General features: G+C 38.3%; 3 protein-coding genes across 5 annotated transcripts; 2 read left to right on the top strand and 1 right to left on the bottom strand.

The window, feature by feature from the left end:
- The first annotated feature begins 332 nt into the window (after positions 1 to 332).
- On the top strand, positions 333 to 11,864 carry LOC103407424 (flowering time control protein FY-like). 2 transcript variants are annotated; one of them, XR_524772.4, is made up of 20 exons: positions 333 to 584; positions 1,060 to 1,374; positions 1,801 to 1,892; positions 2,397 to 2,465; positions 2,605 to 2,709; positions 4,178 to 4,273; positions 4,630 to 4,712; positions 4,807 to 4,878; positions 4,949 to 5,046; positions 6,365 to 6,424; positions 6,515 to 6,575; positions 6,658 to 6,745; positions 6,829 to 6,892; positions 8,108 to 8,186; positions 8,785 to 8,874; positions 9,784 to 9,872; positions 10,257 to 10,774; positions 10,986 to 11,222; positions 11,320 to 11,506; positions 11,597 to 11,864. XR_524772.4 is itself a non-coding variant. In XM_008346361.4 (19 exons), exons 2-19 carry the CDS (start codon positions 1,080 to 1,082, stop codon positions 11,386 to 11,388), a joined length of 2,265 nt encoding a protein of 754 aa, XP_008344583.3. In that variant the 5' UTR covers positions 333 to 584; positions 1,060 to 1,079; the 3' UTR covers positions 11,389 to 11,864. The 2 variants fall into 2 exon arrangements, 1 of the variants encoding a protein (XP_008344583.3); XM_008346361.4 differs by having other exon boundaries at positions 11,320 to 11,864.
- A 1,490-nt stretch (positions 11,865 to 13,354) lies between these two features.
- On the bottom strand, positions 13,355 to 17,734 carry LOC103407446 (putative disease resistance RPP13-like protein 1). The gene has a single exon (XM_070813194.1). It carries the CDS (start codon positions 17,732 to 17,734, stop codon positions 13,355 to 13,357), a length of 4,380 nt encoding a protein of 1,459 aa, XP_070669295.1.
- A 3,593-nt stretch (positions 17,735 to 21,327) lies between these two features.
- On the top strand, positions 21,328 to 27,648 carry LOC103411438 (F-box protein At3g54460). Of its 2 annotated transcripts, none has more exons than XM_008350071.4 (9): positions 21,328 to 22,108; positions 22,736 to 25,252; positions 25,345 to 25,558; positions 25,654 to 25,935; positions 26,023 to 26,082; positions 26,185 to 26,315; positions 26,589 to 26,703; positions 26,877 to 27,026; positions 27,386 to 27,648. In XM_008350071.4, exons 1-8 carry the CDS (start codon positions 21,573 to 21,575, stop codon positions 27,021 to 27,023), a joined length of 4,002 nt encoding a protein of 1,333 aa, XP_008348293.2. In that variant the 5' UTR covers positions 21,328 to 21,572; the 3' UTR covers positions 27,024 to 27,026; positions 27,386 to 27,648. The 2 variants fall into 2 exon arrangements, 1 of the variants encoding a protein (XP_008348293.2); XR_003770167.2 differs by having other exon boundaries at positions 21,366 to 22,108; positions 25,654 to 25,890; positions 25,998 to 26,082.
- Positions 27,649 to 27,869: the final 221 nt, after the last annotated feature.

Raw genomic sequence — 27,869 nt, 5'->3', positions numbered from 1 at the left:
GAAAAATTGAGAGAAAATGTGTGAATGTAAAACAAAAGTGTGTTATAGTAGCAACCTTAAAAAAAGTGCAATTTAAATGATTAAGAAGGGTAAAATATACAGAAGTAATATTTAAAACAGTAATATTAGGAACACCAAAATTTTAAACATAATGATGTGTTATCAAAATTTGGTCCCTTGTATTATTCTTTTTAAAATTCGTAAACGGGCGAAATTACTATGTTAATTATTAGTTGCGGAGTTGTAATTTCCACCGTTGGATGGAACCAACGGCGTAGATGTAAGTAAGTGCAAAACGCAGCCGAATTTGACTGAACATGAACCCGCTCGAAGAGAGAGAGACCCAACTGAAAACTCAGGGACTGCCCTTACCCCGCTTGAAGAGCACAAGCTCTCGCTTTCGTAATCGGATTCCGGAATGCTCAAATTTCTCAGGTTCCTACTTCAAATTTAATCCCTCTCGGATTCATACCTTCCGTCTCCACTCTTCTTCCTCAAGAAACGAAACCGCTTCTAGCATTCTGCATATATCCTACTGCAGTTCTCAGAACTAAATTCTGGGTTGAGAAAGTTATCAAATCCCGGTAAGTCTTTTTTTTAATTGTTTGGTTTTTATTTTTTATTTTTTATTAAATTCCACTATTCAGTATGATATTCTGGTTCAACTCCATTATTCAATTTATGGGTTGTGAAAAAGAACCCCTTTTTATGTCTTTTTGCTGTATTTGTAGTTTTTTTATTTGTTAATTTATTTTGAACAGATTAAATTTTCGCTCTTTACATGCTTTATTACGCTCTAATTGTTCAAGTCTGTCGATTGATTGATGGGTTTTCTCTCAATTCATGAAAAGAAACCATATCTATGAGAAGGCCATGCTGTGTTAAAACTCTAAATTTCCACCCCTTAGGCCTTCATTGCCTTGAATTCATAGCCAATCTGACTGCTAATCCCAATTGAATTCGATTTCAGCTCACCGGAAGGCGTTTAAATTGGTGCAACTTTCCTCTTCTCTGTTCTCTAATCCTGGGGTTTTGGTTTTTGTTTTCTTTTCCCCTTAGTACTTTGATTTGGGGCTACAATGATGTACCCTGATCCACAACAGCAACACCACCAACAGCAGCACCCGCAACATCAGCAGCAGCATTTGCAACAACATCAGCAGCAGCAGCAGCATTTGCAACAACAGCAGCAGCAGCATTTGCAACAACACCAGCAACAGCATTTGCAACTACACCAGCAACATCAGCAGCAAGGTGGAGAATTTCATAGGGGCCCGCCACCACCGGCCCCAATGATGCGTCAGCCGTCGGCATCTTCAACTAATATGCCCCCAGAGTATCACAACCAACCTGGGCTCGCTCCTCCTTATGATGGTTCGTACCAAATTATGCCTTTGTCTTTGCTATTTTGTTCTGGTTCTTTTGGGTTGGAAATTAATGGAAAAAATAAAAATAAAAGAATTTTCAGTGTAGGGAGGTACCTACACAAGAATTTGGTTGCAATTTACTTCTTTTTCTTTTACTGGGATTTTCAACTTTGGATTTACAGTTTTAAAGCGCCACGGCTTTGAATAAAGAATCTGTAAATAAAACACTTAGAACTGGTTTTGGATCTTGAAGTTCTTTAGATTTGCAATTTAAAAGGGTGTGCCAGTGAGGCGGAAGGTGTAAACAATATCCGAAAATAGTGGTTTAATTTTTTTAAGAGGTTTAGTGCAGAATTTAATGAATTTTCCCTTTTTATTTTTTTATTTTTTTTATTTTTTTATAATGAGTGACAAATGGTTTTGTTTGTTGCAGCTCATGCTGACAGTTTTCCTGGAAAAAGGATGAAAAAGCTTACACACAGGAGGGCAGTTGATTATACTAGCACTGTCGTGCGATATATGCAGGTAAAGTTTTCATTTTTTTGCATTATGCTTTTGTTCATGTCTCTTTGACTTTCCTACAGTCATCAGTTCAGCAAGAAGTCATCCTCTAACTTAATGGGTGCATGTAATTTGGATGTGCATTTATTTGTTAATTTTTTTATGTTATTTGAACCTATGTATCTTAAAAGTTATGTCCTGCAATATGGTCTGATCTATGCTTAAGGAAGGGACCATGGTTTAGCATCTGTTCCGGGCCAGAAAACAGTTCAACAGACCTCCCTGCAATGACCCAACCACAACCCCTACGAAGCGCAGATCAGAACAGAAAACACCTCACTAAAATTAAAAATAAACTCCCACCCAGATGTTAAACTCACAAAAGATCACTATGTTATGTCCTTTGGATATTTCTATTTCATTTTCAGGTGTACATAGCCTTTAAGGATTCTGGTTGTCATTGTCTCGTAAACTTGCAAATTTATATTAGTGATCAAGTATCCTAAAATCATTTATTATTGTGTTCAGATTCGAATGTGGCAGCGCGATGCAAGGGATAGAACAGTATTGCAACCCACACCTGCAGCAGCAATTGATGTCAGTTGTCCTTGTTATTTCTATTTCATTTTTTCTTTGTGTTTAAGAAATTCTTAATTGGAAGCATGATGGTAGTCCAATTTTTGTCTGAACTTGGTTTATATGTTCATTTTGCATGAATATTGTGTTTTCGATGTAGATGTTGCCGTCAGTTGCCTACTCAGATAATCCATCCACTAGCTTTGCTGCAAAGTTTGTACACACTTCTTTAAACAAGAATCGTTGTCCGATTAATCGGGTTTTGGTAAGTTTCACTACAATTCAGATTTGGTCAAAAGAAAATCTAAATCCTCTTTCTCTATGTGTTTTTTATGTTTCTCTGTGCATCCTTCATTGAGCGTGTTGATGTTTTCTTTTTGAGTTTGGAGTTATGTTGTTTGGAGGGAGATTTGAACTTGGGGATCCCTATTTTGGATACCGGCTGGGATATTTCCAACCACTTTTCAATAATGAATAATCTTATTGTTCAACTATCACTTCTGTAGTATTGTTGTTTGATTGACATTTGACATCAATGACATGTAGACCCTGTTGGGAATAACCTCCCTCCTTAGTGGAGGTGCATGGCTTTTGAAATTCCCATGAATTTACACGTGATAAACGGATGTGGTTGGACGTGTATTAACAAAAAGACATGCATTATTTGCATACTGGGTTCTTGGTATTGTATTGTAATTAATACAGTGGTCATTTGGCTGATTATTGGTGTATTGGTGGATAATGATGGCTGGCTCAAGAGAGTTCTATTAGTGGAACAACTTTTGTATATTTAATGCAAGTCGGTGCATTGTGCAAGGAAGTGGCTAGTGATTTCTAGATGCTTCTCGTAAGCCCTATATAAAAGTGGAGGCCTTGATCATTTGAAGTATGACTCAGATGGGAATTATCTGAGTGCATGGGATACAAAAGTGGATTTACTCTTGGGTGTGTTACAAGAGTGGGTTTACTCTTGGGTTACTAAAGAGGATATATCTCTAGGTTGAGAGAGTGATCCACACGGTTTCAGAGAGGGTGTACAAGGGGTGTATCCTATTGGATACGAGCTCTGGTGTTATACACTAGAGTGGTTTTACTTTTATGGTTGTATTTTCTCTCTGGTTATACTGAAGATCGAAACACTCTCCATGGACATAGCTGGTTTTCTCGCCGAACCATATAACTCTTGGTGTTCTTTCTTGCTGCGTTTTACTCGTTTGTCATCTCGCTTCCATTTTATTTCTTCCATCGGGTTTCCTTTCCGCAACGATGGGGATTAATTTTCCAACGGACCCCACTTGATTGAAAAGGCTTGGTACTAATTTCTGACTATTTAAATGTTGGACGGTTACTGTATTGGCTATGTAGAAAAAAACTAACATAGTAACATTACTTGTGTTGCTAATTCGCTAGGCTTCAAGTCTATCTATCACAGTGCTATCTACTGTTACAATGCTAGGAATATTAAAATTAGTGGGTGAAGGTTTTAAAAATGGGTGGTGGTTCATCCAGTTATTTTTATTATGTACAAGAACTAGACCTGGCTTCTGTATTGGGCCATGAACCAGAAAGGAAAAAAAATGCGTTAGTTCTCATATTTCGAAGATAACGGGTTTAAATTATATAACTTGGTTGGAAGATAATAGAATTTTTTTTATGTCATTTTATTGGTTTTGTTGGTGAGCTATCATTCTAATCTTCGCTGACCTCATCCTCTCTCTTTTTCTTTTTTACAGTGGACTCCTACAGGAAGACGTCTTATTACTGGCTCTCAAAGTGGGGAATTCACTCTTTGGAATGGACAATCATTTAACTTTGAAATGATTCTTCAGGTTAATAGAAGAATTTTGAGGATTATAAGGGAGTAGGAATAGAGGAACTATGGGTAGAGTAAGATACTGGGCATCAGTTTCGAATGAGTTTAGTGATTATTATCTTTCTTATATAGTGATGGATGTGTTAGCAGCTGTAAAATGAATTTGATACAGCTTTAGTTACTTGTAAAGTAGTCCTACTGGAGAGGTCTTAGCTAGTTGGTGGATTTCTTATCCACTTGTTGTAATTTCTTCTGCTGTTATAATAAAATTCTATAGTTTCTTCTTAAAAAAAAGATTAGATGTCCAGTTCTTTTAATTACTGTCCAATGGATATCAGAATGAGAGCTAATTATTTTTTCGTCAATTTCTAGGCTCATGATCAAGCAATCAGGTCTATGGTATGGAGTCATAATGACAATTGGATGGTCTCTGGTGATGATGGCGGTGCAATAAAGTAATTACCGATATGATTTTAATTTTTAATAAGTTCCATTAAATGAAAAATTATGATAGTTTGATGTGTTCATACATATGGGTGTATTTGTTAGGTATTGGCAGAACAACATGAATAATGTAAAGGCAAATAAATCTGCTCACAAAGAATCTGTTCGCGACTTAAGGTAAATTCTCCCATTTGCATAATATTATTCATTCTGCTTCAGACATTTGTTAACTGGGCCGTTTTAACAGTTTCTGCAAGACTGACTTGAAATTCTGTTCCTGCTCCGATGATAATACTGTTAAAGTTTGGGACTTTGCACGGTGCCAAGAAGAGCGCACATTGACTGGTAAAGTGCTTTGACTACACAATGGATATAGACTGAGCTTGTTGAGCATGGGTTGCGAGTTCAATCCAAGTACTTCTGTACAATGTTATTGATATGTTGTTATCTGTACAATAAAACAAATGCAAACCCTTCATCCAAAGCTCTGAACACATAGACATCCATTTTCTATGTGAAATTGAATTCATCTTAATATTATATTTTCTCTCTTTATTTAAATACGTTTCCCATTCAGATTAGTAAAGGAAAACCTTAGGATCTAGATTCCTTTTTAACCTACAGCTTTCATAATTGGTAACCCCGGTTGTCTACCAGAAATTTTCTGGTTTTGGCAATGGATTGGAATGTTGTGACAGAAATATACTTTATTTCGAAGTGTTAGATTGTTTCTGGGGATTTCTTGTTTTCTACAACAACCACCACCACCACCACAAAGCCTTATCCCACTAATTGGGGTCGGCTGTATGAATCCTAGAATGCTACTGCGCTCAGTTTAGCACCAAGTTTTCCATTAGCTCCAAGTACTCCATATCTTTTCTTAAAGTCTCTTTCAAGCTCTCTTTCCAAATACTCCAATTTCTTGTTTTCTGCATTACGTATTTTGACACCCAGTAAACTGATGTTTATTGGGACCTGTTTGTTTATTTATATTTTGTTGTATTGAGAAGTGGGAGTTGCTATATATTTAGTTAATTTGGGTTGGTATGACTTGAGATACATCACATCAACCAAGTTAAACATATACTATGGCTGGTTGAAAATCACAAGTTCATGAAATGAAGAGTCCATTTCCTCAAATGTTTGTTAATGGAGAGTATGTTTACCCATTTCAGCATGTGTTTTGAGTGTGCGTATGAGAAAAGCTTCTAAGTTGGATCTCGCATTGCAGGACCCCTAGCTGTTTGAACGGCCAATATAGTTGTTTCCCTCCCTCCTTAAATGTCAGGAAGTATTACTAGGGTGTAAAGTTGGGTTAGCTAGACCATAAGACCAAAAGGGGTTTTAACTAAAATTTAACTTCGAATGGCACAAAATCTTGTTTAAAAAGCAATTCCTATTCCGTAAGTTTGGGACTGCTTTGATGCTTCATCTAAATGCATAAAGCATGTAGCGTTCTCAGTACTCGGGATATGTTGTTGATCTATTGTTGGAATACTTTATTGTGTTCAAAGCAGAAAATCTATGAACAGATTATCTTAGATTCATAACTGCATTAAGTTTCTTTCTTTATCAAGTTTTTGATGTCATGTTCTTGGGATTTGCTTGCTTAAGAAGTGCATGGAGTAACCTTAGAATTTCTCTGTGGTTTGGACTCAGGCAGGCCATGGTTGGGATGTAAAGAGTGTTGACTGGCACCCTACTAAATCTCTACTAGTTTCAGGTATTTGCAAAAATTCTCTTCCGAGTTGGTATCGAGATTTTATTGTATGTCAATGTTTGATTAATTCAATATGGTTGGGTTACACTGTAGGTGGGAAAGACAGTCTTGTTAAACTTTGGGATGCTAAGTCAGGGCGAGAACTCTGTTCGTTGTAAGTAGAGAGATATTGCAGTTAAACCTGTAAGTTGTTTATTATTTAAATTTCTATTAAAATGTTATGCATGTCTTTGCAGTCATGGCCATAAAAATATGGTGCTCTCGGTTAAATGGAACCAAAATGGTAACTGGGTGCTAACTGCTTCGAAGGATCAAATCATCAAGGTTGGTGGCCATTTTTTTTTTTCTTCGCACTGTCACTTAAATTGATAATGGGCTGATGATATTGTTGCACCCCATACTCTCAGGTTTACGACATAAGGGCCATGAAGGAACTTGCATCCTTCCGCGGGCATCGAAAGGATGTGACTGGTCAGTGAAGTTTCTTCTCATATCACCTTAGTATTTCTCTTATCTTGTCACCAATAGGTGCCACTTTCGATGTTTCCTTAATGCCTTGGTGTTTTGACTTACCTTTTTTAGTTATCCTGATCAATCCATCTTAATATTCTTATCTCTGTGTACATTTTTTTTTTTTTGGATAGGAAACACAATGACATTAAAGAGAAAGGAATAGTTTTCACAAAAAATAAAGAGAAAGAATTAGCATAAAACAGTGGAAAAGATGTTCACCAAACAAAGATTTGGAGAGCTCTAAAATAAAAACAAAACAAAACAAAAAAAAAAAAATTAGCAAAGAAACAATGGACACTTATTACAGCTGCATTCCTATTTGAAAGCTTGCAAAGAAAGAACTCTCTCCCAAAAATACTCTACCTGCCCACCCGCTCACATTGTCAAATACCCTTCTTTGACTCTCCACTCGTAGAATATCTCTGAGCAAACCCTGATAGAATTGCTCAAAAGAGAACCCTCTCCGACAAATACTCCACCCCCCCCCCCCCATCCACTCACATTGTCAATTAACTCTCCACTCATATTACATGAAACGCAGCCATCACGGCGCATCTTCCTAGAATCATAGCCTTCTTCCTCTTGCCATAAAGCTAATGCATCTCCCAAAATAAAGCCTCTCTCATGTTTGATAACCCAACTTAGATGGCCTCGCTGAACACCTTTAACCAGAACCATAGTCTCTGCTACATCCATACATTTCCCTTGCTTTTATTAGAAGTAACATTGGCCCCATAAAGAATAGCTAACCTAATGGCAGTTCTTTTCAAATGATTTTGTGTTTTTTCTATCACAAAAGGATTACCTTCATTTCGTCCATCAAACTCTTATCATCTATTTTCTCGAAATTTTGCCTTATTGGTCCCAAGTATTCCATTTTGTTCATCCCTGTTGGTTTGTTTTTATTATTTCTGGTACTGTTTGTCATTATTGTTGACTCTTGCTAAATTTCTCATGGATGAATGTCATTATGATTATTGTCAGTTGTAACTTGTATTATTAGTATTGCAAAATATTTCTGTCTGGAAAACTTCCTCCCATTTCCTTGCATCTTTATTATGCACATGCCTTATCGATGGAGGGCCAAAGTTAATGTGCTCAAGATATTAATCAACGTTTTATACGTGTATAATGTATAATATTTATGGTTGTCATTCTTTGAAATTTTGTCAGCTCTGGCTTGGCATCCGTTTCATGAAGAATATTTTGTTAGTGGGAGTTTTGATGGATCCATTTACCATTGGCTTGTTGGGTAAATTCTATTCTCAATCCTATTACCTCCTATGATCTTCAGTTTCCTTTATGATTTACTCTTAATTAAGACAACGTATGTATTTTCTAAACCTCTTAATTTTACATACTTGTCTTTGTTGCAACACGTATGTATTTTCTAGAAAGAAATGAATGGTTTAGAAAGTAAGGAAACCCGTATTTTAATTCTATTAGATTTCTAAGGTAACCCTTGAACCAAATTAGTCATATATATATGGAAACTTTAATCTGTTATCAGGAAGCATATATGTAACTGATCCATCTTGAGGGGAGAAAGGACAGTATCAGTGTTTCTTGGAACTTAAGTATCACAGAAAATGCTGGAAATAATTGAGGAAAAATAATAGTAAGATATCTTATGAATTAATAATAGTGAAATATAAATTGCTTTATTGCAAAGATGTATTATTGACCGAAAAAAAAAAGACGTCATACATATTTACAATTTATGTCCTTTTAGATGACTGGAGAAAATGACGATATCTTCAAGTTTTCAGTACGAATTACTATTATTATGTTCATATGGATCATCATTATAACTTGGAAGTTTCTGAAAGCTAAAATATCCTCATGCACAGGCATGAAACTCCCCAGGTTGAAATTCCCAATGCACATGATCACAGTGTGTGGGATCTTGCATGGCATCCTATTGGTTATCTTCTCTGCAGGTATGTATTACTTGTCTTCATAACGTGTTTTCTGTCCTTTTCTTTTTTTTTTTTTTTTTTTTTTTTTTATTAAGATCTTCCCCCTTTCAAACTTTTATGTTATAGATGTGAATTGTGAAAATTGCCAAAACTGGAATGTTCCCAAAATCAATTCACTTCATCAATAAGGGTTTTTTACTTGTAAAATGATCTCCTAAGATGGCCTACCTTTGATTTTCCATTTGTGAATTCAGATGCCTCAAAAGCTATTTCATTAAAGCATTCAATTTTTGACAGAGCACTTTGTCCTAGGATTTAGTGGCAATTCCAAGATGCTCTGATGATTTTTTTTCTTTTTTTCTTTTTTTCTTTTTCTGTGTTAATGAATCTCAAGGGAACTAACATATGGGAAACCAGATGAATAGAAACTATATTGGGTTTGTCCTTAATCACTTTCCTGGCTGGGAGGTTGCTGTTATAAATTTTTATGTCAAAGTGGAGCATAACACGTCATAACGTGAGTTTGCTTCTTGACAGTAATGCAATTTCGTACAAAAATTACTAGAAGTTTAGATCAACGGGAACCACTTTTAGAACCTTGTGATTTGTCAGAGGATGCATGTCTCTGGTATAAGAACATTCTTTGTGCCCTGAGTTGTTTCCCTTAACTTATGGATTGGATCTTATTTGTTTAATATGAGTTGTGTATTTGTCTCCTACCTTTACCAAAATCCAAATTCTGTAGTGATTGGACATCGTTTAGATGTGTCTAATGTTCGGCCAAGGATCAATGAGCATATGGATCTTGATGTTTTGGATTTTTTGTTATGGAATAATATTGGTGTACTTTCAACAAGCTAGTGTCACATTTATCTGAAACACTGTTTTGGTTTGGCAGTGGCTTCATTTACTTTTATTATTCTTCTGCAGTGGTAGCAATGATCACACTACGAAGTTTTGGTGCAGAAATAGGCCAGGAGATACTGGTCATGATAAATCTAACACCGGCCAAAATCAAGGTAGTACTTTGCCACCCCAAAATCAAAATGGTAAACTATATAGCCCATTATCTTATCAAATAGAAGTCATATTTTAAGCATTTTACATTTGACTTGTGCAACACCAAGCATGACTCAACATTTCCCTTTAAGGGTTTATATTTTTATTTAAAAAATAACTAATGTTGTCAGCGTTTAGGATACTTGTTTTCAAGTTTGGGTGTGTCATGGTCTTGATACTCGATATGCTACATACAGGGGTGATATTATAGAGCAAAATGCACATATAAGTGTGTGCGCACACAAAAACCCACCCACCCACACCCTGCATATGAATTTGTAGTTTAATTAAGGTATATGTGTGCTGAATTGATCAGCGCATCATGTTATTTTTATTTCTCTCAGGTTATGGTGAGCAAAACCCTGCTTTTGGTGGTCGCATGACTGGTAATTTTCCAGTACCTGAAGGACCACCAACTCCTGGACCATTTGTTCCTGGGTTGACTCGAAATGAAGGAACTATTCCAGGTGTTGGAGTTGCTATGCCGTTATCTCTTGATGCATCAAATCAGGGGGAGCAACAGCAGCCTCATGCACTATCGATGGGGTTAGGTGCTCCTCCTCTCCCGCCTGGTCCACACCCCTCTCTTCTTGCTGCGACTCAGCAGCAGCAATATCAACAAAATCCTCAACAGATGCCACAACAGCAACAGCAACACCAACACCAAGGTCACCCGCAACAAATGCCCCCTATGCCTATGGCACCTCCAAATATGCCACATCTGCAGCCTCCATCCCATTTACCCTTGCTGCCGCATCCTCATTTACATCGACCGCCACCCCAAATGCCCCCACTTGGTATGCCATCTTCAGGGCCTGGATCTATGCCTTCATCTGTTCCTACCTCACATTCAATGCCAATGGTATGCCTTCTTTTTTCACAGAATTATTTATTACATTATTCACGTCTTATTTTTATAAATTGGAACCCCCTGGAATATTGTTTTATAAGTTAGATATTCTTACTTCAAGAAATAGTGAAGATTGCTTTCGGTTTTAGAACGATCCTTATTGACTATGTACTCCTGGAAAATCTCATAGTTGGTGGTAATTAACATTAGTTTGGTTCTTTAGGGAATTCAAGGTACAATGAATCAGATGGGTCACCCATTGCCACAAGGTCATTTTATGGGCATGAACCCAATGCACTCGGGATCTCTACCTACAAGCGGTGGAGGTTTTCCAAATGGTATGCCAAACATGCAGGGCCAAACAAATGCAAGTGGAGCTCAAATGTATCCTCAGGGTGGTGCCTTCAATCGGAGTCAGCCTGGGCAAATTCCCATGCATCCGGGGTATAATCCTTATCAGGTAAGACAATAATTTGTACCTCGGTGGTACAGAAATTTTCATAAATCTCAACATTAACTCGGGAAAAGCTAATTTGTCCTTGTCTTGCATACTGCAGTCTAGGGGTCAGTCTGGTATGCCCCAACCTCCACCAGGGCCACCACCGCACGGGCAAACACCTCAGTAGACCATTTTATATCGGCCTTGACTTCTTTAATCCTCCCGATCTCCTCTCTCCTCTCTCCTCTCTCACCACCCTCTCTTCGGGCCAGCTTGTTTACATGTAAATCCTGTCATTCGGCTTGGTAGGTTTTTACTTCAGCATAGAATTGAATCATTCGGATAGCTTTGGTCGAGCAAACAGAAATGTTGCACTTAGCGTTGTGCGTCTGCAGGTGGCTTTTCTAGTCTGCCATCAAATTCAAGGTTAACCCCGGACAGAGGGGAAGCTCCTCCTAAGCTGGAGTATGGATATACGTCTTCTGTTCGTTTTTTTGTTGATGTACTGCGGCCTAGAATCGACTCAATCGAGATTGCTTTGCTTGAGAACAAGAGATTTTATTTAAATTGTCTCATGCTCGTTTTGGCTTTTGTATTGTCATTTGTTTTCCTTGAATGAGAAATTTAGACCAGAAAATGAAATCAGTGGCCATGTTCTTCTAATCAGTAGAGATTTTTGTTTTCAGAAAATAGAAATTTGATTAAATACGAATAGAAATGTTTGCATCAGCAACTAAGATATTTAAAAGCCAAATAGGCTCAAAATGATGACATGTATGCTTCTCAACAATCTTTTCTTTCTTTTTATTTTACCAACTATAGGGGTGGAGGAATAAATTAATTCAAATTTGTTATTTACGAGATTTGAACCTAAAAAGAAGTTATTGAGTATGACTTCTTTACGCAATCTTGGAACGAATAAAGCGACACTAACCTTGAATCTTGTGCGAATCGTCGTATATCAAACATCAGGCATTCCAGAACCTCATGCATTTCAGTCTCTGCTCGAATTATTCTAATGAGGCTTATTTGTAAAGAAAACCCTTTTAACTTAATCATAATTTCGCTTTGCTCCCTTAAACTTAAAACGTTCCACTACCTCAATGTCCATTTCTCAAGTTACCCGTTTCCGTCAACTCCATAAAATAAAAGAGTTAAAAAGGACTAAAACTAAAGAAAAATAAACAGTTCTAAATAGACCAGAAGAAACCTTCCTCCACAGACATTACTGCTGCAATACTTTCACATAAAAAGTCGATGTTTAGTTTGCACCTCCATCCGCCAAATACTAGACCACACCTTCTCCCTTCCTTCCTAGCTAGCTCTCCACTGCAACTCAAAACATTTGCTATTTTATAACCAGACTTAACGGAGTAGAAAGATTCCGGACATAAAATAGGAGTGGTCCGGGCAATATTTGGCCTTAAGTGGCGGCGCTAAGAGAGATTCCGGACACTGTAGAATGTGCCATCCAAACTTTGGCAAGCATTTGCTATGTTGTGACCTTGCTCCAAGTACCCCAATGAACTCCTTTCTGAGTGCTTTTTTGTCCCTCCACCAAACCTTGATGGTAGTCTTTCTATTTCCTTGCATAGATTGACCGGCAGTTTCAAGCTTGACATTGCAGAATCGGGTAATGCCGAGGCCACAGCTTTCAGTAGAACCTCTTTACCCGCCGGAGATGAGAAATGTTCCGCCTAGCCATGAACCCTCACCTCCACCATTCCAGACATCGTCAGTACTTTCTTCTTTGAAGCACCGTCCGCCTGCAATCCAAGATGATCTTCATCACTTCCATCAATTGCTTCTTAGGTCTTTTTGTGTGCTCTCCCACATAGTCAGACTATTCGCCGAGATTTGAAAGCCATGTAGACAACCATCTTCCTTCCTCCTCCGCACATAATAAAAACAAGACTGGAGAGACTGGATCACCTTTTCTTAATCCCCGACTTGGTTGAATAAGTCCTGAAGGTTCCCATTGACCAGAATGCTGTGTGTCACATATGTAACACAGATTGGGGGGGAAGAGAGAGAGAAAGAGAAAGAGAAAGAAATACAGTTCACATCCTAGATTTTTAAACGACATGTATCGACTAGTAAGAAATTGAAGTGAATGGATCTTTTGCATTGATGAGCACAGAATTATAATCAATTTACACAAAACCACTAGTGAGAGTAGATCCCAGAATTTCAAAATTTTGAAGCATCTTCGGTTGCTCCTCTTCAAACAAGGTTTCAAGTATGTCACATTCCGATATTTCCAGATTATCGAGAGAGGGGAGATTGTTAAGTCTGTTGGGTAGGAACTTGAGATTTGGCAGTCGCTGAAGCTGAAGAGAGGATAAACTGATAGGCAACAGCCAATCCTCTGGGAATGATACCAGTCCTTGACAACCACCAAAGGTGAGGTTGGTGAGACAAGTGAGTCTGTGCAGCCCCCACTCGAACGAAGGCTTGAAGTTTTCACAATCCATGATCGACAACGAAGATAGATTGGTTGGCAATCCACCCTCTGGAAATGAGACGAGACTAGAGCAACTTTCGATGCATAGTTCTTGAAGAGATGTGAGGCCGTGCATACGTTTTGGTAGAGACTTGAGGTTTCTACAATCGGAAACTTTAATAGCTTTCAGCATGGAGGTTGGCAGGCCAAATTCCGTGATAGACTCGACAAGTGGACACTCAGTAATTTCCAAATTATTGAGATGTATAAGGTTGTGCAGGCCTTCAGGTAAGAACTGGAGGTTGGCGCAGTCGTTGATGATGAGCTGTTTAAGGTTCATGACTAGGCTGGATGTTGCTGCAGGGAGACCAAAAGTACCTCTCGGAAAGGATGTAACAGAAGGACACCCGGAAATCTTAAGAAATTCAAGAGAACTATTATTGTGAATCATGTCCTTTGGAAGGGATTCCAAATTTTTGCAGTTTTGGATTTCAAGTTCTTTGAGTGTGCTGGGAAGCTTACCTTTTGGAAACGACTTCAGAGAAGAACAGCCTTCAATTACCAAGTACTCGAGCGGAAAACACAAGTCATTGCTGTTCTGCATCTTCCATTCTGGTAGGAGTTGGAGAGCATCACAACCCTTGATCTCAAGGCCTCTAAGCGTGGAAGGAAAACCTGTTTCCGGAAAGCATACAAGTGAAGGACATCTCCAAACTTTAAACTCCTTAAGAGATGAGAGTCGGTGCAAGCATTGTGGCAACTCCTGTAAGAATGGACATCCTGAAATTTCCAAGCGTTGGAGGTGCATAAGATTTTGCAATCCAATCTCATTAGACAAAGTGACAACCTCGCTGAGATGCACAATCTTCAAGTCTTCAAGAGCTGTCAAGTGTTGTAGAAACCCTTCAAGTAGACGTGTCAGCCCGGGAATTTGATGCAAATGCAAGTAGGTCAGCGAGGAAAGTCCGACTATACTTTGTAGTATCCCCTCATTGCACTTTTTAAGTTCCAACTCCCTGATCAAAGGGAGCTTGGGCAGCTCTGTTAGTTCTTGACATCCATTTATCTCAAGGACTTGCAGAGACGGAAAGATGCTAGGTAATTCATTTAGGTTGGGACATGTCCATATAGAAAGCTCAAGGAGGTTAGGGAATTCTCCGCGTTGCTCTAAACGATTATCTGTCTTTGAAAGGCTTGGAAGAGCAATCAATTCCTCACACCACTTAATTCTCATTTTTCTCAAGGCTGAGAAGTTGTGAGAGAACTTTTTGAGCTTTGGACAGTTTAGAATTTCAATCTTTTTCAGGCAACAGAAATCTTCCCGTCCTTCAACCCCAGAAGAAGACCACTCCTCCCAGTTTATCATGTAGTCAAATTTTAGGGTTTCCAAAGACGGAAATGGAAGGACAGATGAATGGTAATCCCCATAGAACTCAGCGCCTATACTTGTTATGCCCTCCATCCCTTCAACAATGAGGTCTTTTAGTGAAGGAAGTTGTCCGAGTGCCGGCAGTCGTGTACACTTCCTGCAGTTGATGAGCTTTAAATATAGAATATTGGAGAACAATGGGGACGCAACCCAACGAGGGAATTTTGTGCCTCCATAGTCTTCAATCGTAACTTTTTTTAGATTTTTATGAGGTTGCAGCATCTCGAATACAACCATCTCAGTTCTTTCATTTCTTGAACCATCCATACTGTTTCTCCTTTTCAACCTTAACTCATTGGCCTCTTGTTCATAAGCATCCATGGTTTCCTTAAAACTCGGAAATCTCGTAACACTATGACCTCTGATGTTGAGATCGTCTAGGATTCTGTGAACTTGTGGCATGTCAGAAACATCCTCTTCATCTGTATCAGCGAGTGAATCATCAGAACTGTCACTCCATTGGAACACCAAGTGATCAAGTCCTTCCTTTCCCTTCAGATTAGCCTCCATTGCATCTACAAAATTCACAACATTCTGCAGTCCTGAAATGATAAGGGATCCCTTAAGTTGCAGCATGTCGCTCAAGTCTTTAATTCCACAACCATTCTCCCTACCTACCATAAAATTAGACAAGGATTGGAGATTCTTCAGTCTACACATTTGCAGTGGCATCTCCTTTAATCTGCTTCCGTCAATATGAAGATGGCGTAGGCTTGTCAGGTTCCCCATTTCTGCTGGCAACTTAGTGAGAGAGCGACATTCTACTAATAACAATGTTTGTAAATTGCAAAGCATACTCATAGAATCAGGCAACCTTTTAATTGCAGTGCGAGAGAGGTCCAGATAGCGTAGATGCTTTAAATTGCCTATTGTATCTGGCAATTCAGTAATACGACAAGCATTGAAAGATAGCACCCGTAGATATCGCAACTTCGGAAGTAGATCACGAGGGACTTTGTTAGCCAAATAGCTAAATCCAGTTCCGTCTGTTGGATCCAAATCATCCAATGGAAGGAAGGTGCGTAAGCACTCAAGTCTGCTGAAGGAGTCAAACCTTGTAGTTAACTCGCGCTGACGGCGAATATATGAAGAATGACGAGCCTTCTCATATGCTTTATATTGATTGCTGTCGTCGACTTTATCCTCCAATCTGAAACAGAACTCTCCAGAAACAAATTGAGCTAGCTCTTTCATGAGGTTGTGCATTATAAATCTTGATCTATTGTGAAGTGATTGTTGAAAGAATGATCTGGATACCAGCTCCTGAAAATACTCACCACCAACATCTTCCAAAGTTTTATTTCCTTTTGGTTGCTCAAGCAAACCTTCAGCCATCCACAACAGAACAAGTGAATCTTTGTCAAATTCAAATTCCGTAGGGAACAAGGAACAGTATGCGAAACACGGCTTCAAATGTGCAGGAAGGTGATGGTAGCTTAATCTTAAAGTCTGAAGGATGTTACTTTCATCATCTGGTAGATCCCAAATTTTCCTACTCAACATATCTTTCCATTCATCTTCTTCCATTCTAGAGTGCAATAGGATTCCAAATCTTTTCACTGCCAAGGGCAAACCATCACACCTGTTGACAATCTCCTTACCAATGGCTTCGAGATTAGCATCAATGGTTCGATTCTCAAATGCCTGGCTCTTGAACAATAACCAAGAATCTTCAAATGACAAACCTCTCAAGTGATAAGCTGGAACCGTACCCATGCTTGATGCAACATCGCTGTTTTGCGTTGTTACAATTATCTTGCTTCCGCTTCTCCCTGCTCTGAACGGAATCCACGAGAGATCCCAATCATCATTCCTCTTGTTCCAAACATCATCCAAAACAATCAAGAATCTCTTACCAGCCAATTTTTCTTTCAAACAAACTTGAAGTAGATTCAAGTCATCAAGATCAACATTCTGCATATTGACCGACTCGAGAATTGTTTTCGTCACCCTCACTGCATCAAAATGATCAGACACAAACATCCAAATTTTTAAATCGAAATGCTTGTCCACTCTTTCATCATTGTAAATCAGTTGTGCAAGAGTCGTCTTTCCAATTCCAGCCATGCCAATGACAGGAACTACACCAACCTTACTACTAGTTGGTTCATCACATAACAAAACTCGAATTATCTCCTCTTTGTCACAGCTCCTGCCGTAAACACATGATTCGTCTACCAACGAAGTTGTTGGTGATCTATGTCTAAAGGCTAGAACATTGTCTTTCAACCCTAGAACATTTTTATATTGGGCAATCAATTCCAACCTCTCAATTATCTTTAACAACTTATGTTCGATCCCTCTACTAGATGGACTGAGAGAAGTAGAAATACGGTTCCAATTCCATACCTGTTTAGTGGTGGCCGGAGATTCAGCTGCCGCCTTACAAGCCAAGGCTTCGCTAGCGAGATCATCTAGTAAGTCCTCGGCATCATAGAGCGCATTTTTAGTCATGTGCAACCACTTCTTCACAGCAACTTTGTAAAACTGCTTCTCCTCAGCATCATTAAGCAGCGTCGTAACAGTCAGAAGAGTGACCTTCAACTTGTCCAGCAAATCATCGTACTTCCTCCCACACAGTAAACCTACAACCTCATTGGAAGCCAATCTGTCAAACAGAACTTGAAGAAAGGCAGAAAGAAAGGCCTCTCCGATAGCCATTGTTCCTTTTCCAGGTAAGAAAAGTGAAGAGAAACAAAAAGCACTTCTAGAGGTTGATTTCTAACAGTGAATACTTTTGGCTTATGCTTATGCAACTTCATAAGAAATGCTTCTTCTTTTTTTAACTTCCTGGAAGTTGCGTTTGCAGCTGCCAGGCCAGGCCAAGTCAATACAATACTTTTATGTCCTGATGTTTTTTCTAGGTGGTCAAGTCTGCCGGCAAAGAGTCAATACAACACAAATTGTTACAGGGTCATTAAATTAAATTCCCAGAGTATCCCTATTTCTTTGATTTATTTCCCTCTTAACGTTCATCATCCTATCCGTTTGCAGCTGTCTTTTTCTCTTCTAGTGGGGCATGCCAAACACTAATGGAAGCAGATGTGCAATTAAAAGAACTGGTAAAGAGTTAGGAAGTGTGATCGTAATCAAATGGACGCAGTCAGATTGTAACATTCTGTGTATAACGATATTTACTGTATAAATGAACATACTATATCGTAACGAATGAGTTTCTCTTGGCATCCTTTACATTTCTAGTGATTTTCTATTATTTGAATTTCGAAAGTTAACTGTACCGAAGATTTTGTGTTTGTAGTCGACGATCAAATTTACAGTGATATGAAACTTTCCGATGACATTTTGATGGGGGGTTGAGTTCTAATGGATAGAGTCACCCTGCATGGATTGATTTTTAATGTTTGTAGTTTGACTCCATTAACGCTTCATGTTTTAATTTGACGAGCACAAAACTGGGGTTTGACATTACCATAACACACTGGCAAACCATCACACCTTATTGTTCTTTGTACACGAATTACAAAGATTACATATAGAGAATCACAATTTGTTCAAGAAAAAAAAATCAAATTAACCCAGAGAATTAAATTTGGTCAAAAAATTCAAATATTAATAATTTCTTTATGATAACGGGAATATGAACAGTGGTTTTCCAGAAAAATAATGAGTTTAAGAAGAAATTTAAAAAAGAAAATTAATGAAAAAGAACTTCAAATCTTTGCATTTTATTTAAAAAAAAATCATCAACTAACTTTATTTAATGATTATTGACAAAGGCGAATTTGAATTACATTATTACTAGCCCGTTATAAGGCTAAACTCACCCTCCTCCCCTTAGTATAGATAATATCGATTGATCAAATAAAAAATCATTTACCTAACTTCCACCCACCTCCCCCTGACCTCCCCCCGTCCTCCTTGTCACATCACAGTTCATATAGTAAGATATATATTGTCCGCTTTGGGTCACGCCTTCACAGATTTGTTCTTGGGCTTCCACCCAAAACGTGTCTCACTATAGAGAGGTGTGCATGTACATATAAAACACATCACCTCCTCTCCCCCGGGCGATGTGGGATCTTACACTCCTTTCCACTCTCTTTTTTTCCGTTGTCTTAAGAGTTTGTTTGTTTGTTTTTTTTTTTTTTTTCCTTTTTAGAATATGAGAAAGACTTCAAATTGATTACATTTCCTAGTTTTATTTTTTGATGTGGTGTTTCCCAATAGTAATCAAGATGACGAGAGATTTTTTCAATGTGCTCAGAACACGGGATGGTACACCACGTGTCTCCAAAATGACACCCAAGCTAAAGAAATTGGATGGAGAGCTACATTTAATTATTGTAGGTATGTAAAAAATGTGAGGGAATTTTAATTTGGTAATTGAAAACAATTTTTCAAATATAATTACTGAAGACATAATCTTCTCGAGATTTTGATCTAAAGGATCACTTACGGGTTCATCTTTTAGGCACAATGGGTGCTTTTACAGGACCAAAAATGGTCTAAATTTCAAACCTTATGAAACTGAACTAAAAATTAGACACTATTTATAAAACTTGACCAATAAGTAGACACTATTTATTAAACTTGACCAACAAGTAGACACTATTTATGAAACTAGACCAATAAGTAGAACTATTTATGAAACGAAACCAAAGAATTAGGCACCATTTCTAAAACTAAATCAATAGGTGGAAACTATTTATGAAACTAGACTATACACTATTTATGAAATTGGACCAAGAATTAGAAGCTATTTATGAAACACGACCAAGGACTAGGCATTATTTATGAAAGTTGAGCAATGACTAGACACTATTTATGAAACCAGACCAAAAAATAGACATTATTTATGAAAATGTACCAATTATTATACACTATTTATGAAACTTGACCCAATAATTAGACACTATTTATGAAACATGACCAAGAACTAGGCACTATATATGAAACTGGGCCAATAAATAGTGTAGTACCATTCAATTTTGTAAATAGTGCTTCAGTTTCATAAATAGTGTTCAGTTTCATAAACAGTGTCTTTGATGGACGCACAAGTCTCACGCTTCAGGTCTTTTTTTATAATTTTTTTTATATTAAAATTGTTTCATTTTCATTAAAAATTAAGTTCTTTTATACTCTTTTATTGAAATATAAGGGTTTTTCATTAATATTTAATTTTTTTTTATTTAATAAAATTATAACATGATTTTTGGTTAAAATAAACTTAACCCAAACCCTTTTCACGAAAGCTTCCAATTCAAAATCCCAAAATCAAAAACCCTACCAACAATCTAAACACCAATATATATATATATGAATTTTCATAATGCATTTGGAAGTGGATTTACTATTTATTGAGCAACAAGCTATCATATTCTTGTTCTTCAAAATATATACTTCCGTGCGTGGAGCCCGACTCGTCTTCTGAGCACGTGGGAGTTCGCCTCATCCTGCGTGCACGGAGCCCACCTTGTCTTGTATGTCTCAGTATCCCTCTCTTCCTCTTTTTACTTGCAATCCTTTTGTCTATTTATAACAAAAAGGCTTCTTCTTTTTTTTTTGGTCGAAACCAAAAGGCTTCTTGGGTCTTTGAAAATGGCAAATCCTAAAATTTATCCACACATTTGGAACCAAAATGCAGGGACTGTTGTGGCTTATTTTAATCTGACATGGGAGAGAGGGGGCACAACAGAGAGACTAGAGAGAGATGTATTTGTAGGGTTGTGTAGATAATGTTATTCCCTACCCAGTATCTTTATTTATAGTAATAAGGGAGGGAATAATCATTCTCGTCCAAGGAATACAAGTCCTAATAAGGAAAAATAACTATTTTTAAATCTAATATAGAATTTACACAATCACACTTAAATACAATGTTTATAACAGGGACCAAATTTTTCTTTAATTGATCTAGACTTTTTATTTTATTTTTATTTTTTAATAAACGATATTATCTGCACTAAGAAGGACCTTACAATAACTAGCAATAATGTAGTCCAAATTCGTTTTTTACAAGGTGATAGTACTAATTGGCAATTCATCTAAAGTTAAAATCTTCTTCTTTAATTTACTGTGTTTCAAATTTAAATTATCTATCCTTCGTTTTAATTTAATTTAAAATATAATGTCGATTGTTTTTTATTATTAAATGGATACATATAATAAAAATTTGGTGCCAATAAAAGGCAAAAAAATATAATAATAAATAAAATAAAAAAAGAGTAACCACAGCGCAGCACGGAGTCGTAAGTGCCAAGTAAAAATCGAAACCACGTGCGATTTTATTTTCTGGGAGTAAAAAGTCCGCCAAGTAACTGAACAAACCTCCAAAGCGGGCCCCCAGGAAAACCAAAACCAAACCTCCGCCCGCAGCTCCAGTCCCTCATCAAATCATCGCATCCCCCTCCTCTTCGTGTCCTAATTCCCTTCCAATTCGAAGTTCAAAACCCTAATTTATCACTCAATGTCCCCTTAATTCCATGCCCTAATCCTCTTTTTTATTTTTTTTTCTCACTGCGATCCCCAATTCAGTTCCATGGAGGACGATACGTCGTCCTTCTCCGACCACAAGCTCTGCGGCTTCCTCTACGCCGTTCTCACTGTCACTTCCTCCCCGGACCACCGCCAAATCCCACCCTTCGGCACCCGCTTCCGAATTTCCCAATGCGACGTCAATTTCACTTCCCAAAACGGCGTCGTCCTTACCCCCGTTGACCCAGTTCCCAGCGCCGATGTCTCGGCTGAGGAGCCCAAGCAATGCGAGGTTCCGGTGCGGGAATTTGGGAGGAAGAGGAAGGTCCCGGTGGTGGCTGGGAGGAAGATTGGGATGAGGAGGAGCAGGAGGAGCATAGGGCTGGTGCACGGGAGCATTAGCGTGGTGCACCAGCTCCACGCATTGGTTGTGAACAAGTGCTTGAGGATCGATGCTCGATTGGTTCGGGTAGAGGCCGGAGACAGTGGAGAGGTCAGGGCTGTGGTGCTGGTCGATGTCTATCTCCCTATTGCAATGCTGGCTGGTTGGCAGTTCCCGAGATCAGGCTCCGTTGCCGGAGCTCTGTTTCGACATTTGAGGTAAATGTGTATATCCATTAGGTTTCAATTAGCTATTTCCCAATTGTTAAACCGAAGAGGGAGAGGGCTGAGAACTGAGAAGGGTAGAAATGAACATTATCGTATCAAGTTCTACATTTTCGTTTGGTAGTAATGTCATCTGCTGGTATAGAAATCGCTTGCATTTCTACAATGTAGGTTCTGGTTCCAACGCTATGCAGCGAATATTTTGACTTTTTATACGCAGCATGATTACACACATCTTTGTGGATTCATATGCACCCTCTCATGCTTCTTTCAACAAAACTATCACTTGTAAATAAAAAGCATATACATGTCATCATTCTTTTTTAAAGATTTCCACTTTTCTGTTCTCCGGTTTCTATGTTTTGTCTTTTCTGATATTTAGATGCTGGTACAGAACACTGGCTGGTATGTGTAGAATTAAAAAATTTCATGTTATGCCTTGTTATGAATCCTGGTTATTCTTGTGTGTTGCAGTATCCCAGGGTACACTTTCATTTTCTTAACTAAGAAAATGGTTGTTGCCGCTTTGAATTTTGCTTTCTTTCTTGTTATTTATCTGTGTGGGTAAACAGGCATCTATCCTCCTTCTCACCCTAACAAGTTCAACAACATCAATTGCAGTTCTGACTGGGGAGAGAGAAGTGCAATGCTCATCAATGGAGATTATCTTGAAAGTACTCTAGGAGCAGACAGAAGCATATGGAATCTTTCCGATTGTCATGTTTTTGGTTGCAAGCTGCATCATGACTTCACTGATTCTTCGAAGAAAAGGCTTTTTGAGCTTCATGAAATTTTTAAGAGCTTACCTTGTGTTGCAAAGACAGGAAAACCTGTTTCTTCTAGAATACAACCATGTGACAACTCTGGCAGCTCTGGTATTTGGGAGATATCTGATGACATTTTACTTAATATTCTAGCTGCACTTAACCCAAGTGACCTCGTTATGGTGTCTGCAACCTGCCGCCATCTTAGACTGTTAGCCATCTCAATCATGCCATGCATGAAACTTAAACTTTTTCCTCATCAGCAGGCAGCAGTAGAGTGGATGCTACAGCGTGAGAGAAATGCTGACATCCTGCCACATCCTTTATACTTGTCTTTCTCAACTGAAGAGGGATTTTCTTTCTACATAAATACCATCTCTGGGAAAATAGTCACTGGGGTAGCTCCCACTGTGAATGATTTTCGTGGGGGAATGTTCTGTGATGAGCCTGGATTAGGCAAGACTATAACTGCTCTTTCCCTTATTCTAAAGACACAAGGAACACTGGCAAATGCACCAGACGGGGTACGTGTTAATTGGTGTACACATAATGGAGAGAAAAGAAGTGGTTATTATGAGCTTAATGGTGATTATGTTGCTGACAGGAGAATGCTCATGGAAAAGAGAGACACTGGTCAGAATTCTCAAAATTATATTTGGGATTCCAACTACCAACGATCCAAAAGAGCTAGGCTAGTTCTTCATGATGAGAAAATGACAGGATTTATTAATTCATGTCCTGGACCTTCTGGTAAAGGAATGGAAACACCAGCAGCTGCATATTCTGATTTAACAGTGGGTGGGGTCCGATGCACCGGGAGCTTGAGCTGCATCAGTAAAAATCTTTTTCCCACATTTGAAGGTGCATCTAACGAGGCGAGCAAAAGCTCTAGTAAAAGGAGGCCTATGAAGGTTAATGCAGATAAGTATGATTATAACGACTCCTGGGTTCAGTGTGATGCTTGCCACAAGTGGCGGAAGCTTCCAGCTAGTATTGCTGATGCTAGTGAAGCATGGTTTTGTAGCATGAATGCTGATCCTTTCTACCAGAGTTGTAGTGTTCCTGAAGAAGCCTGGGATAATTGTCTTCAAATAACACATTTACTGGGATTTTGCACAAAAGGAACCTTTGAAGGAGAGGAACAAAACGTTCGTTTCTTCATCAGTGTGCTTAAAGAGCATTATCCCTTGATAAATTCCATAACAAAGAAATCCCTAATTTGGTTGACTAATCTTTCTTCTGACAAGCTTTCAGCAATGGAGACAAATGGTTTGCGAAGTCCTTTCATAAGCACTTGCACGGCTCCTGGTGAAAATGCTCATGGGTTTCAAAAAATATTTCAAGCATTTGGTCTCAAAAGAAGACTAGAAAAGGGTGTTAGTAGGTGGTTTTACCCACGAAATCTTGACAATATGAGTTTTGACGTTGCTGCTCTCAGAATTGCTCTTTGTTCACCATTGGATTCAGTCAGGCTGTATCTTTCTAGGGCAACCCTAATTGTTGTTCCATCAAATTTAATTGATCATTGGAACACTCAAATCCAGAAGCATGTAAGGCCTGGTCAGCTACGGGTTTACATTTGGAATGATCATAGGAAGCCTAAGGCACACAGTCTGGCTTGGGACTATGATGTTGTCATAACCACATTCAACCGTTTAAGTGCAGAGTGGGGTCCTCGGAAGAAAAGTGCGATGATGCAAGTGCATTGGCTTAGAGTCATGCTAGATGAGGGGCACACCCTTGGCTCAAGTCTTAGCTTGACCAACAAAATGCAGATGGCAGTTTCATTGATGGCTTCAAACCGTTGGATATTGACTGGAACTCCAACTCCTAATACACCCAACAGTCAAGTCTCACATCTCCAACCATTGCTCAAGTTCCTTCACGAGGAAGCTTATGGGCAGAATCATAAATCATGGGAAGCTGGGATTCTTAGGCCTTTTGAAGCAAAGATGGAAGAAGGACGATCGCGTTTGTTGCATTTACTGCATAGGTGTATGATTAGTGCAAGGAAGGTAGATTTGCAGGCTATTCCACCCTGCATCAAGAAAGTTACTTATCTTGATTTTACAGAGGAACATGCAAGAAGTTACAACGAATTGGTAGTTACAGTGCAGCGCAATATATTAATGGCTGACTGGAATGATCCTTCTCATGTTGAGAGTCTTTTGAATCCAAAGCAGTGGAAGTCTAGAAGTGCAACTATTGGAAATGTCAGGCTATCGTGCTGCGTGGCTGGGCATATAAAAGTAACAGAAGCTGGTGAAGATATTCAGGAAACAATGGATATTTTAGTTCAGAATGGTCTAGATCCCGTGTCGGAGGAGTATGCTTATATAAAACATTACCTCGTTTACGGTGGCAACTGTGTTAGGTAATATTAGTTGTTGACACCCACCCCCACACCCCCACCTTTGGGAGATAAAATATGATTACTGATTAAAGATTGTGTTTTTATTTTATCAGGTGCAAGGAATGGTGTCGGTTACCAGTCATTACACCATGCAGGCATCTTTTGTGCCTCGATTGTGTTGCTTTGGACAGTGAACGGTGTACGTTTCCTGGTTGTGGCAATTTATATGAGATGCAAACTCCTGATGAATTAGCCCGACCAGAAAATCCCAATCCTAAATGGCCTGTTCCCAAAGATCTTATTGAGCTACAACCCTCATATAAACAGGCAAGCATGGCTCTCAAGACAAGTTGAACTATTTTCAGTTTTTGTTTCATGTGTTTACCATATTTACTTATGTAGGGCTTTTGGTTTTTATGCAGGATAACTGGGATCCTGATTGGCAATCAACATCTAGCAGTAAAGTCGCCTATATTATAGAGAAATTGAAAGCATTGCAGGAAGCTAACAGCAAAGTTCATTGCCCTCCAGATGGCAACAATAATTCCTTGCACACTGAAAATTTACTGTCTGAGATAACCGATTCAAAAGGATCGATGCAAGTCCATGACTTTAAAATGAGCACCAAGACCCATGATACAAACTTGGAAAAAGTTTTGGTATTTTCTCAATTTCTTGAGCATATACATGTCATTGAACAGCAGGTGATTATTAAATACTAAATTATTTCATGATTTTTGCTGCTATATGATTCTGGCGGTACAAGTAATGGGAAAATTCTTTTTGGTCAGTTGGCGATTGCTGGTATTAATTATGCTGGCATGTATAGTCCAATGCACGCTAGTAACAAGGTACATATTCTATGATATATATATTTTTCTTGTTTTGTTGTGTGCTCTTAGTTAAGTTGCTTTTCTTTTTGTGTGTGAAGTTAATATACTTTCCTTGTTCAGATGAAGTCCTTGGCCAGGTTCCAGCATGATCCAAGTTACACAGTTCTTTTGATGGATGGAAGTGCTGCATTGGGTCTTGATTTGAGCTTTGTGACCCATGTATTTTTAATGGAACCAATATGGGACAGGAGGTTATTCTTGAATCCCTATTATCATCTCTTTTTTTTTTTTTTAAACCGAAAATATCATATGCGTTAAATATATGAAAATAAAAAGAAAAAGTCTGACTGCTTTACTCAACTCTGTTTTGGAAAAAAGAAATTTCACTTTCTGTTCTAACCTGTGTTTTTGAAAAATCAAAGCTTTTTGTTACATAATGGCTTCAATAAGTCACAATACAATTGTCAATACATTTATGTTTCCAAATGATATTTAATCTTTTCTGTACGTTTAAATGTCATTAGCATGGAGGAACAAGTTGTTAGTCGTGCCCATCGGATGGGTGCTACTCGTCCAATACATGTGGAAACTCTAGCAATGCGTGGTACAATTGAAGAGCAAATGCTGGAATTCTTACAGGTAAACTTATAGCAGTGGTTTCAGTTCAGTGTTCTAGCAGTCGTTTAGAAGACTTAACAGGTGTTTGATTAATTCTCATATGATTGTATTTGTGAGGAAACAGTCTCTCTCTCTCTCTCTCTCTCTCTTCGTGGATAGTTCTCTTGTAATATGCTTCCTTCATGTTGCTTCAGGATGCTGATGAGTGCAGAAGATTTTTAAAGGAAGAGGCTGGAAAATCTGAGCCTACAGGGGCACGAACTCAGCGTTCATTACACGATTTTGCTGAGAGCAATTATCTGTCCCACCTTAGCTTTGTGCGGACAAATTCTAGGACGTAAAAGGTTGGTGCATGATTTATCTCGATCAGGGTAGTTTTGACTTGAACTTAATTTTTCATTTTGCCAAGGGTGTTAATCTGGATATGGGATTTTTACCAACCGTACTTGCACTCTCTTTTATTAAAGTATGCATTTCATTCCCCCACCAAAAAAAAAAAATTCCCTCGATAGTCTTTGCAATTCCACCACTTAGTTTGAAAAGGCTTTGTTGTTGTTGTTGTAGTCTTTGCGATTCCTCTTTCACATATGAACTATTAACTCTCGAGTGAAATGTCTTTCATCAATGCAGAATGTTTTGTTTTCCTGATTTTTTTTCTTTTTAATGGTTTGGTTTTCTCATACATTTCGTTTTTCGCGTGCAGGAATGTGACCATCTTGTACATGCCATCAATGATATTTTGACAATTTTAGCATTTGAATTGTGCTACCATTTTTGCTGGTTCTTTGGAGCAGTACAAAACTTGGAACTCACTGATCTTAGGACCAGGTGCAACAAATGCCGAATTGGCTTGGGAGCATCCTATCATTTTTTATTTCAATTGGAGCATTGTATAACTAATATGTCCCAGAAAAAGTAAATTATTTCTAATAATTAGATTTAAATATATTTTATCGCCCCAACAAATACTTTGTAGCTCGACTACGTTTTTTCTCTTTCCTGAATCGCATATAGCTTGTCACGCGATGAAGTGATTCTCTTGTAACCAATTCATTGTTTTAGTAGCGTCACCTGACAAAAAACTGCGGTGATAAAATAGGGCTTATCAACAGAAAAGTGCATTTTTCATATGAACAGAACCCTTTCAGTACATATTGTCGACACCGATTACGCCAGCTGCCGAGACA

Source organism: Malus domestica, chromosome 02 (genome assembly GCF_042453785.1).
Source record: "Malus domestica chromosome 02, GDT2T_hap1".
Lineage (NCBI taxonomy): Eukaryota > Viridiplantae > Streptophyta > Magnoliopsida > Rosales > Rosaceae > Malus > Malus domestica.
Note: the sequence above shows the minus strand (reverse complement) of the source record. Positions and strands in the feature narration are given on the sequence as shown.

What these genes read in the sequence shown, in the direction of transcription:
- LOC103407424 (XM_008346361.4), top strand. Translation starts at nt 1,080, where the DNA reads ATGATGTACCCTGATCCACAACAGCAACACCACCAACAGCAGCACCCG. An exon ending in GTCCGATTAATCGGGTTTTG is followed by an intron (nt 2,710 to 4,177) that starts GTAAGTTTCACT and finishes TCTTTTTTACAG; the next exon opens with TGGACTCCTACAGGAAGACG. An exon ending in TAAATCTCTACTAGTTTCAG is followed by an intron (nt 6,425 to 6,514) that starts GTATTTGCAAAA and finishes GTTACACTGTAG; the next exon opens with GTGGGAAAGACAGTCTTGTT.
- LOC103411438 (XM_008350071.4), top strand. Translation starts at nt 21,573, where the DNA reads ATGGAGGACGATACGTCGTCCTTCTCCGACCACAAGCTCTGCGGCTTC. An exon ending in GAACCAATATGGGACAGGAG is followed by an intron (nt 26,316 to 26,588) that starts GTTATTCTTGAA and finishes AAATGTCATTAG; the next exon opens with CATGGAGGAACAAGTTGTTA. An exon ending in AAATGCTGGAATTCTTACAG is followed by an intron (nt 26,704 to 26,876) that starts GTAAACTTATAG and finishes ATGTTGCTTCAG; the next exon opens with GATGCTGATGAGTGCAGAAG.
- LOC103407446 (XM_070813194.1), bottom strand. Translation starts at nt 17,734, where the DNA reads ATGGCTATCGGAGAGGCCTTTCTTTCTGCCTTTCTTCAAGTTCTGTTT.